This window comes from Amblyraja radiata, chromosome 9 (genome assembly GCF_010909765.2).
Source record: "Amblyraja radiata isolate CabotCenter1 chromosome 9, sAmbRad1.1.pri, whole genome shotgun sequence".
Taxonomy (NCBI): Eukaryota; Metazoa; Chordata; class Chondrichthyes; order Rajiformes; family Rajidae; genus Amblyraja; species Amblyraja radiata.
The window spans coordinates 26,369,298-26,381,495 of record NC_045964.1 but is presented as its reverse complement, the minus strand read 5'-3'; the positions used below and the strand labels follow the sequence as shown (position 1 = coordinate 26,381,495).

The window sequence follows — 12,198 nt, the reverse complement described above, 5'->3', positions numbered from 1 at the left end:
CCTAGCCGACAACAAGACACATCTTTTAACAAGTGGGTTGACAAAAATGCTGGAGAAACTCAGCAGGTGAGGCAGCATCTATGGAGATGCTCCTTCGCTCCATAGATGCTGCCTCACCTGCTGAGTTTCTCCAGCATTTTTGTCTACCTTCGATTTTCTAGCATCTGCAGTTCCTTCTTAAACATTTTAACAAGTGGGAGTAAAGTGGTTATTACATCGTTCTTTCTATACTTCATAATGTGATTATTGACTATCATTCAGCAATTGTTCCGTTGCATATATGGGGATTGGAATGACATTCAAGAAATGGATCACCAACTACATCAAATAAAGGCCAAGAAGCAGAGCTAAATTCTCTCTGGGCCGCCCCTTCAGTCAATCATGCGGTACAGCTGATCAGGTCTCGTTAATTCTCAACCCATGTTAAGTTTCCCTTTCGCAATGATAAACACGTTACTGTTGGAAAGTGAAAAAAATGTACACAAACCCCAAATCATAGTGCTAACAACCAGTGTTACAAATCAATCAGTACTAGAGTGCACATCCCGTGTCATTAAAACGCTCCAGGGAAAGTTTTATTGAACTTATGCTGGGATACCTGACTTTTTTCAGCAATGTGTTTCCCTCTCGTTGCCTTCCTTAAAAGTAGCAGCTAGCTATTGGCGGGTACAACTTCACAGGCATCCGACTTGCTTCAACTGCAATGGTGACTGAGTGGCAGCAGATTGCGGAGAAATGTGAACCCATCTCAACCTCATTTTACCAAGTGTGCAAAGCTGGTCTCTCTCCAACAAGAGGCAGCCAGGAAAACAAAACCGTGGGTGAGTTTCCTTTCGCTGCACCGCTGTGCTTTCAATCATCCGTGACCGATGCCGTGGCCCAGAACTTGAACGTAAGTTAATTTAACCGCCCACAATTGGAAAACGCTGTGCGCCAAAGGCCGGGCCGGGGACTGAAGGAGAGTCAGATTGGATTCGGAAATACCTTTAACATTTAATACCTAAAAGTTATTGTTTTAAAATAGACCGCTTAAAACATATTTGAATTGAAAGACAAATAATTAACACAAACCTGACTTAAGTCCTCTTCTGCATTTTCTTCCCTTGCAACTTCCCAATGGCCATTGAAACGGATGGGCGGGCCGACGGTGATATTTTGGTCTGACGGCGCAACATCGACGCAGCCTCGCCCGGGAACTCCAGCTCCTCTACCGGACGCCGGGGCGGCATGAAGCTGTGGCTGGGGAATTCGGGTGGAAATCCCACAACTAGCGCTGGAGGCAGTTTGGTGCGTTCACCTGCAGAATGCGGGCTTTTACGTTAAAGGAATCCGCCCATAATGAAACATAGTCATCCTTGGCGTGGTATATCCAATACAACATAATATAATGGTCTGAAGAAGCGTCGCCTATCCATTCTCTCCAGAGATGCTGCCTGGCCCGCTGAGTTACTCCAGCACTTTGTGTCTATCTTTGGTATAAACCAGTGGTGTTTTATTGTCATATGTGCAAACACACAATGCCATTCTTTCTTGCATACAGTCCAGTGAAATATTGCCATGCCTAAATATCATCTGCAGTTTCTTTTTATTTTATTGTAATATCGATGTTTGTATTTGTTGAGCTCCATCGTGTTCGCTCGTTGTGAAATAAAGCACTTTATTTGTATATGTACACATCTTACTTCAGATTTCTCGAGCGGTAAGATTTGGAGAGGCATGGAAAAGGTGGTGGGATTGAAGGTTGTGCAAGACGCATAAGTCTATGCTGATTGCAATGCTCCAACGTTGCTGTGCCTGGGTTCATATTTGGCAAAGTGAGAGCAGAGAATCTCACAGCGTGGAAACTGGTCCTTCGACTCATTGTATCCGCACGGACCGTCAAGCGCCCATTTACGTCTCCCCAGAGTCTACCACTCACTGACTCAAGCATTTACAAAGTCCAATTTACCAACCAACCGGAATACCCGGAGAACACCAAGGACCTCACTGTGGATTGAACCCACATCGCTGGAGCTGCGGATCAGCAGCTATATCAGTTCTATGAGGAACAACATTACCTTAAAATGTTGTTCCCCATACATTAGCTAAATGCAATGTAACCTTGATAATTATAATTATATTTCTGCTCAATTATGGAGTTAGAGGTCACAATTGTTTGCAATTGGCATGTCCCCCTGGAAATTCTCAAGGACGGATGGTGTGGAATGTGTAGAGGATTGCTTTGAAACTAAATGCAATGGTTTCCGCTACCAGGGTGGTTGACACATGAGCAATTTCTTTTAAACTTACTCTCGACATGTGTTCTTGTTTACGTCATGTAGATTAAGATTGGATATTAAAGTACAATATGTTCAATTTTCCACTTCTGTGAACACAAATCAATTAAGCCAATAATGATTGAAATGGGAATGTGCAATATGTTCAGACACTGGCTGACCATCCTGCTTAGTAGGCCCCCCTCGGTCATGACTGACCATGGGTGATGCATCCTAGTTTTCAGGTGATGTGTGGTCGGATGCAAGCCTGGGCGATGTCATATGGAGGACAGGCTGTTGCCCATGCAGCACGTCCCCCCTCTCCATGTCGCTGATCGATCCAAATGAACAGCAGGGCCGTTACAGTTTGGCACCAGCGCCGTCGCAGGAGCTGCTAGAGCGAGGTTGTAGACAACGACGAACTACCTTAGGGGCTCTGACTCCGGATGTTCTTGAGGTTTACTCCAGGAGCTTTTTCCATGACTGGATATGGCCACAAGGCAGTGGAGGTTTTAAATCAGAGTTTTCCCTCTCCTAGATGGACCGCCTTCCCAGGCAGACGAGCCCCATCTGCCCGAGACTCATGGAGGCAGGAGCGTCTACCTTCCCGTGCAGGTTTATAGCACCTGCCCACTGCCCAACCTGCTTACAACTTTGTTAAAAAATGCCTTACAACATGCTGTTCCCATCAAGATCTTAGTTAAGGTGCTAGTTATATTTTGTTGCTCACAGTCCTGAAAGTAGAATGTTTTTAGTTTTCTTTGTTAAAATACATTTGCATTTATAGATGTTATTAAACATAAACATATTTTAAAGGGCAGCATGATGTGTTGTACTGCCATGTCTGTTGAAGTACGTTGTCATACTTACTCAGTCAGTCGTTGTCATACTTACTCCTGTATTATGCTTGGCATGGTTGTTTTGTACTTAAAATACATCCTCCACAAGATCAGGAGGAAGTACAATGACGACTAACTGATGCTCAAACTGAAGGAAGCCAGTATAGGCAAAAGGAATAGAAGTGTGAAAACACACCTCACCAGATTCGGGGACAGTTTCTTCCCAGCTGTTATCAGGCAACCTAATCATCCAACCACAACCAGAAAGCAGTGCTGAACTACTATCTACCTCTTTGATGACCCTCAGACTATCCTTGATCAGACTTTGCTGGCTTTACTTTGCACTAAACGTTATCCCCTTATCATGCATCTATACACTGTAAATGGTTCAATTGTAATCATGTATTGTCTTTCCACTGACTGGTTAGCACACAACTAAAGTTTTTCACTATACCTCAGTACAAGTGGCAATAAACTAAACTGAACTTCAACAAACATGATAATGCAGCACAGTGGCACAGTTGGTAGAGCTACTGCCTCACAGCACCAGAGACACAGGTTTGATCCTGACCTCGGATGCTGTCTGTGTGGAGTTTGCAGATTCTCCCTGTGACCACGGGGGTTTCCTCCGGGTGCTTCGGTTTCCTCTCACACTACAAAGACATGGATTTGCAGCTTAAATGTGTAGGAAGGACCTACAGATGCTGGTTCATACCGAAGATATACTCAAAGTGTTGGAGTAACTCAGCTGGTCAGGCAGTATCTCTAGAGGAATAGGCGACGTTTTAGGTTGGAACCCTTCTTCAAACACAAAGAAGGGTCTCCTCAGTCTAAAGAAAGGTTCCAACCCAAAACATCACCTATTCCTTTTCTCCAGAGATGCTACCTGACCCACTAAGTTACTCCAGCACTTTGTGTCTATCTTTGATGTTTAGCTTAATTGGGCCTCTGTAAATTGTCCCTGGTCTATAAGGAGTGGAAGAAAAAGTGGCATAACATAGAATTAGTGTGAACAGGTGAATGACGGTCGGCATGGATTTGACGGGTCAAAGGACCTGTTTTCACTATTTCTAAATGTATAACTAAAACATTTATAATGAATTTATAAAGTTTTGACATTCATTCACATTTCTTGCAAAGCAAAAGCTATATTTAACCATACTCGCTTTGATAACTTTTCTAAAAAAACAGAAAAGTTGTCCAATGGAACATCTAATGATTTTAATAATTAAGAGAATCATACGATTCATAAGACATAGAATTAGGCCATTTGACCTATTGAGTCTACTCCGCCATTAAATCATGGCTGAGCTATCTTTCCCTCTCAACCCCATTCCCCTGCCTTCTCTCCGTAACCTTTGACACGGTTACTTATCCTATCAAATCTCTGCTTTAAAAATGCCCAGACTTGGCCTCCATAGCCGTCTGTGGTGATGAATTCCACAGATTCTCCACCATGTGTTATGCACATACATAAAAAGTAGTAAGACCTGGGTTTCTCGTGACTGATCTGATCAGTAGCGGTGGTGTCAGTGATAAATCAGTATTGTTGTAATTTAAATAATCCTTTCTCTGCCGTGACTTAAAAAGCTCAGTGACAATGTGCGTTGATTGTGGTTTGCTTACATGCTAACTATTGCCATGGCCTTTAGGCCTTGTATGAAGATTACTGAACATTAAAAAAACCCGATTCATAATTTGACAAATTGAATGAAAAGGCTTTGTTACTAAAATGTTGGCATTGCAGATGTGCAGCAGGTTTGTAAATGTTTGTACAACTATTGTATTGGTTCAGCTTATTATTTTACCACAAATGTTTCATATTTCTTGACAATAAAGTTTGACAGTTTGCAGCCATATGTGCATAATCTTCAAATAGATGTGTTTTCAAGATTCATGGATTTTTTCATTTAAATTTGGAAAAAAAGAGTAACTCAATTGGTTTTCTTTTTATGGTAACAACTTACCAGGATATATGGTCCAAGAATGTTTTTGGTCCAAAAGGTCAGTCACCCGAAAAAGACAATTCTACTGTTGAATAGCCACTGAAACTCTCACAATGGGGTCTCACATCCCACAAAGATATTCATTTAAAAATAGGAGCTGAATCCCACCGATTTTACCACTTTGAAAAGCTTGGGAACAGAATCAAATTGATTTTATTGCAAAACTGAATTGAATGGAGACCTCCTCAATATCCATGATAAATGTTTAAAAATAATTGAAATCAAATAATGCCTGACTAAAATTAAACCAGATTATTTGAATCAAAATCAACAAAAACACAAGTTTTAAATCTTTAAAAGTATTGAACAAACCAAAAATAATAAAAGAATCCTACCACTTTATAATTTTTCCACGCTATCCTCCAATTCACACCAGTGGGTGATGGGATAAACCTGGACTCCAGTGGTAGATCTTAGTGAAAGACATGGTAATTTATGTGTAGGAAAGAACTGCAGATGCTGGTTTAAATCCAAGGTAGACACAAAATGCTGGAGTAACTCAGCAGGGCCAGGCAGCATCTCTGGAGAGAAGGAATGGGTGACGTTTCAGGTCAGTCTGAAGAAGGTCTCGACCCAAAACGTCACCCATTCCTTCTCTCCAGAGATGCTGCCTGTCCCACATGTACTGCATGGATGTGCACATTTGTGACTTCCATGTTTGATAACTGTGGAAGTCCTAGACTTGATGTCATTTAAACAAGCAAATGCTGGTGGCTCAATTAAGAACTTGATATGCAAGGTTATGGGGAGAAGGCAGGAGAATGGGGTTGAGAGGGATAGCTAGATCAGCCATGATGAAATGGCGAAGTAGACTCGATGGGCCAAATAGCCTAATTTAGCTCCAATGACTTCAGAATTGATGAGAACTGTGGTATTTGACAACAAAATGGGAACAACTGAAGCAGATACTCTTTAGCCAAATCACAAATTTTATAACCAAAGCATTTATTTTATTGGTAAAGAAAAGTAAATAATTAGATTTTATCTACATTTTAAACCAAATCTATGTTGCATAAAAAATACTTCCTCTGAGAATAATCAAATTTATAGTACAGGCTATAAATTGAGGACAATTTGTTTGTCAATCTAAAGAGGACAAAGGGTCCATATGATATTATATAGGCCATCTTGAATTTATTGTTTTGATTTGCTTTATCTACACCTCACATTGTCAGTGGGTTTCTTGATCAGATTTTTTTAGTTGGCAGATTATTTGTCCTGACAAGAGATATTCTCCTTGAACCCAGCATCAATAATGTATACTCGATTAATCTGCAGATAAGATCTATTTATTCAGCTTCATACACCAGCCCAAAGACAGTCTGAATACATTTTCTCAGATATTTCATTCACTGAACAAATGACAGCACGATGGCAAATTTTGAATATTTCTACATTATAATTAAATTTCAAGCATTAACACCCATCATACCAAAAATATCTTACTTCCATCTGGAAGAGATTTGGGCACAAATCTCAAAGGGAAATATTGGCATTCCAAACAACTGAGACACCCAACATTAATCATGACTCGAGTATTTAACAATTTTTCCACATAACATTTTGTTCATGCAGACTGTACCAAGTAGTACAACAAATAACAAATTTGTTCATTTGCGTCAGATATGTTCCTGTAACTGCACTTTCTGGTAAATAAGTCCAGAACGTATATAAGCATAAAAATTTAAAGAAATATTTGAACTTACAAATAAACTATTAGATTTATTTCCAGTTCTTTTTGCGCCATTATTATAACTCATCACGTAAGATTTTGTGGCATTTGGTTACCTTACTATTAGGTTTTATCATCATCCATGCATACTTGCACATATTTTCTTTATTACAATCATTTTGCCAATAAATAACATTTCTTCTGTTCAGATTAGCTCCAGCACAGGCATTATACCACCATCCACCACCTGGGATCCCATTAAGTTCCAATTTGGCACAGTTCTGAGAATAGTTGTCATTATCACTATCCTTTGTGGTGAATTTTTGGTTGTCATGAACATAAGCCTCTGTATCTTTTGTCAAAGCATCAGTTGCAGTTCCATGATAAAGACCAAGTCTAATTTTATATCTAGATTCTTCATTTTCAATGAGAAAGGGGTCATATTCTCCCCACTTCATATCACCATTCATGTTGATTAGTTTAATTCCCAACTTATATTCATTCGGTTTACTTGTGATTCTATGCATGAACTCATTGCCCAACCAGTGATCACCATTAACATAGCCAAATCCTTGCTTGTAGTCCTGCCATGTTCTATCGAAGTCCAAGGAGCTGTTAACAGTGATGTGCTGGATTATTGTCCATCCACCTTCTGCGCTTTGCATGTCACAGAAAACAACTATAAGACCCTTCATCAATTGGATGACATACAGACCATCTTTAGCCTTGCCCTCTGACTGCTGAAAGATTTCATAACAGTTACTCAGAAAACCTGCAAAACATAAAGGAAGAATTAATACAACATTACAACCAGTTTAGACATTTTACATTTTTGCATCTAGCTAAAACTCATTGGAAGAAAAATTATCAAGTTCACTGTGAATCAAAAGGTCAAGTATGCAATCCAATGTCAATTTGCTTTTAATTTTTATCTAATGGCCAATGTTTGTGGTTTAATAAATGTTAAATTAATATTACTAATATTGCAACAGCAGTATTTTGTTATGTCATATTTTACCACTGTAAAATCAAGAACCAGAGGACGTAGGTTTAAAATAAGGGGGAAAAGATTTAATAGAAACCTGAGGGGTAATCTTTTCACACAGTGGATGGAATGGAACGAGCAGGTAGTATCGCAACATTTAAGAAGCATTTTGACAGGTACATGGATACGACAGGTTTAGAGGGATATGGTTTAGAGGGATATGGGCCAAATGCAGGCAGGTGGGACTAGTGGGGAGGGGACATTGGTCGGTGTGGGCAAGTTGGGCCGAAAGGCCTGTTTCCACACTGTATGACTATGACTCTATGGAAGACTGCATAGTAATAGGGATACAGTGATTATAGAGATCAATATAAGGATTGTCACACCTATAATTATCGATTCACAAGGAAGTACACAATATCCAAACTAAAGTTAATTGAAACTCACCATCTTGCCATCTCAAATTGATTATATGAGCATAATCTCCTGGGGATAGAAGATGCGCATTCTTCAGTTCTACTGACGATTCAGTGCTTATCAAAATGGTACATTTCAGCAACATTAGAAGGGTAACGCTGAAAAGGTTCCTCAAATTCATCACTACTGTTGTGTTGAAATTCATCAAGAAAATTAAAAGTACAATAAAAGTTACATAAATCTTGTGTCAAAAATATGGATTCAATTATTTCCTGTTTATGCATCTTTCTTGGCCCACATAACATTCTCATTGTAAATTTGAGCAGACTGGCTGGCAACGCAAAGGTAACAGCTTCAGCCTCATCACCAGATGGTGACAAATGGAGTCTAGAAGCTCACCGTCGGTCCAAATTAACTGCTACAGGTATGATGAGTTCCTTTTGTTCTGGCAAGCGTTCTATGCAAAATGCTTTATAGAGCGGCACACCGAGATTGGGAAGAAACAAACTAATTAATATCTCACTATGAGACTGTCCAAGCTATTGGCTGATAATAATCAATTTCTGGTTGATTGTGAATTTAGCGATGAATACTGAGAAATCAGTGAACCAACCTAGTCATTTAATGGGATTTTTAAAAAGTAAAGACAATTAAACTATGCATAATTCTTAACTCACTTATTCTAAGATATCAACTGGTAAACCACCAATCAAGTGGTTGATTAGTTCAAGTTAAAATTATAAAGTCGTGTTAATTTAAACACCCAGATCCAATCACCTTTATAAATCACACGTCTGTGGGCTTTCTGCATCTAATATCTAAAGCATTAAGCAGGGAGCAAACTAATTTAAACTGGCTCTTCAATCTTAACTCTATACTAATGATAACAATGGGAACCAAACAAATGTATCAGAACTTACCTTTCAATATGAAATAATTCAATTATACAAACATAGCAAATCTCAGCACAGCTTAAAGAAAGCACATGAAGCAGCTTGTCAGTACTCTTTCATATCTAACTGTACTTTAGCAAATTATGAGATTAAGGTTCAATGTACAATTAGTTCTCGATAGTGAAGGTGCTACCATTAACCAAAGTCTAACATGACAGGTTTGTAGGATTTCAAATGTTATCTGTGCTCTTTGAACTATTTTTGAGGAAGACAAAAGCCATGTATAATATAACAGCTATCACACCCTTTGAACACCATAATGCCAATCGAGTTCTTTCAAAGTATGGTCACTGCTGTGACAAGGGAGGTATAACAGTAAATTTGTGGAAAGCAAAGAGCCTACGAACCACAAAGTGATAATGAATAGATCATCTGTATTGTGATAACAGAGAACGTATTATATATACACAGAAAGTTGTGCAGAACCTCTGGAGACTGAGAGTTAACATTTAATGTTGGAGGAACTCAGTGGGTTGAGCAGCATCCCCTGAGGAAAAATGTGCATGAGGACATTTTGGCTTGAGACCCAGCATCAGTTCTGGCATACAGCTTTCGCCTGCATAGATGCTGAATGACTGAATGTTTTACTAGTAATTTGCAATTCATTCCTGTATACAGCATCTGCAATCCTTTGTTCAATAATTCTTTGTTGTCACGTATGCACAACACAGTGAAATTATTTTGCACCACAAATGCAGTTACAATAGAAAACAGAAAAAATACCAACAGTCCAAAATGCAAAGTCCAGTCCATGTCTTGGAAGCTCCTGATCTAGGTAAGCCCAACATCTCGCTCCTCTGCTGACCGCCTCTGTGTCCTGGGAGTCACCTCTGCAGCCGACCTTGAAGGCACGCTGGAGGTAATACCCTGGCCCCTCTCCAACTGGCCCACTATGAAATAGGTATAATGGCCAGTGAATAATAAAACTGCCAGTGAAAGTGTAAATTGTCTAATGATTGGAATGTGAAGTTACAGGAGAGGAAAGATATTAGGAAATGAGAAACAAGTCTGAAACAGTTGATTATCTCAAAATGAAGTCAGTGTTAGGTTTATAACACTATGGATCAAATGCAATCTAATGGGACTAGGTTAAATGGGCATCTTGGTAGACATAGACATAGAAACAGGTGAATTGATCATGGGGAACAAGGACATGGCAGACCAATTGAATAATTACTTTGGTTCTAAGGTTACTAAGGAAGACATAAATAATCTGCCGGAAATAGGAGGGGACCGGGGGTCAAATGAGATGGAGGAACTGAGTGAGATCCAGGGTAGCCGGGAAGTGGTGTTAGGTAAATTGAATGGATTAAAGGCCGATAAATCCCCAGGGCCAGATAGGCTGCATCCCAGAGTACTTAAGGAAGTAGCCCCAGAAATAGTGGATGCATTAGTGATAATTTTTCAAAACTCTTTAGATTCTGGAGTAGTTCCTGAGGATTGGAGGGTAGCTGATGTAACCCCACTTTTTAAAAAGGGAGGAAGAGAGAAAACGGGGAATTACAGACCAGTTAGTCTAACATCGGTAGTGGGGAAACTGCTAGAATCAGTTATTAAAGATGGGATAGCAGCACATTTGGAAAGTGGTGAAATCATTGGACAAAGTCAGCATGGATTTATGAAAGGTAAATCATGTCTGACGAATCTTATAGAATTTTTCGAGGATGTAATTAGTAGAGTGGGTAAGGGAGAACCAGTGGATGTGTTATATCTGGACTTTCAGAAGGCTTTCAACAAGGTCCCACATAAGAGATTAGTATACAAACTTAAAGCGCACGGTATTGGGGGTTCAGTGTTGATGTGGATAGAGAACTGGCTGGCAGACAGGAAGCAAAGGGTAGGAGTAAACGGGTCCTTTTCACAATGGCAGGCAGTGACTAGTGGGGTACCGCAAGGCTCAGTGCTGGGACCCCAGCTATTTACAATATATATTAATGATTTGGACGAGGGAATTGAATGCAACATCTCCAAGTTTGCGGATGACACGAAGCTGGGGGGCAGTGTTAGCTGTGTGGAGGATGCTAGGAGGCTGCAAGGTGACTTGGATAGGCTGGGTGAGTGGGCAAATGCATGGCAGATGCAGTATAATGTGGATAAATGTGAGGTTATTCACTTTGGTGGCAAAAACAGGAAAGTAGACTATTATTTGAATGGCGGCCGATTAGGAAAGGGGGGGGATGCAACGAGACCTGGGTGTCATGGTACACCAGTCATTGAAAGTAGGCATGCAGGTGCAGCAGGCAGTGAAGAAAGCGAATGGTATGTTAGCATTCATAGCAAAAGGATTTGAGTATAGGAGCAGGAAGGTTCTACTGCAGTTGTACAGGGTCTTGGTGAGACCACACCTGGAGTATTGCGTACAGTTTTGGTCTCCTAATCTGAGGAAAGACATTCTTGCCATAGAGGGAGTACAGAGAAGGTTCACCAGACTGATTCCTGGGATGTCAGGACTTTCATATGAAGAAAGACTGGATAGACTCGGCTTGTACTCGCTAGAATTTAGAAGATTGAGGGGGGATCTTATAGAAACGTACTAAATTCTTAAGAGGTTGGACAGGCTTCGATGCAGGAAGATTGTTCCCGATGTTGGGGAAGTCCAGAACAAGGGGTAACAGTTTAAGGATAAGGGGGAAATCTTTTAGGACCGAGATGAGGAAAACATTTTTCACACAGAGAGTGGTGAATCTCTGGAATTCTCTGCCACAGAAGATAGTTGAGGCCAGTTCATTGGCTATATTTAAGAGGGAGTTAGATGTGGCCCTTGTGGCTAAAGGGATCAGGGGGTATGGAGAGAAGGCAGGTACAGGATACTGAGTTGGATGATCAGCCATGATCATATTGAATGGCGGTGCAGGCTCGAAGGGCCGAATGGCCTACTCCTGCACCTATGTTCTATGTTTCTAGACAAGTTGGGCTGAAGGGCCTGTTTCCACGTTCAATCGTCAATGACTGTATGAGGCGGGAATACTATAATGTGCCTGGTTTCAGACAAGGTGCCATCATTGAACTTGCATTCAGATTTCATTCTCTCCGCGCATGCGCAGTGGGCCCAGTTGCACATGCGCAGTTGG

At 40.4% G+C, this 12,198-nt stretch overlaps 1 protein-coding gene across 1 annotated transcript; it reads right to left on the bottom strand.

The window, feature by feature from the left end:
- Window positions 1-6,187: 6,187 nt before the first annotated feature.
- On the bottom strand, window positions 6,188-8,364 carry LOC116977323 (fibrinogen-like protein 1-like protein). The gene is made up of 2 exons (XM_033027806.1): window positions 8,205-8,364; window positions 6,188-7,544 (listed from the first exon to the last, which is right to left on the bottom strand). Exons 1-2 carry the CDS (start codon window positions 8,353-8,355, stop codon window positions 6,850-6,852), a joined length of 846 nt encoding a protein of 281 aa, XP_032883697.1. The 5' UTR covers window positions 8,356-8,364; the 3' UTR covers window positions 6,188-6,849.
- Between the last annotated feature and the right edge of the window lie 3,834 nt (window positions 8,365-12,198).

What these genes read in the sequence shown, in the direction of transcription:
- LOC116977323 (XM_033027806.1), bottom strand. Translation starts at nt 8,355, where the DNA reads ATGAATTTGAGGAACCTTTTCAGCGTTACCCTTCTAATGTTGCTGAAA. An exon ending in CAATTTGAGATGGCAAGATG is followed by an intron (nt 7,545 to 8,204) that starts GTGAGTTTCAAT and finishes TATGTTTTGCAG; the next exon opens with GTTTTCTGAGTAACTGTTAT.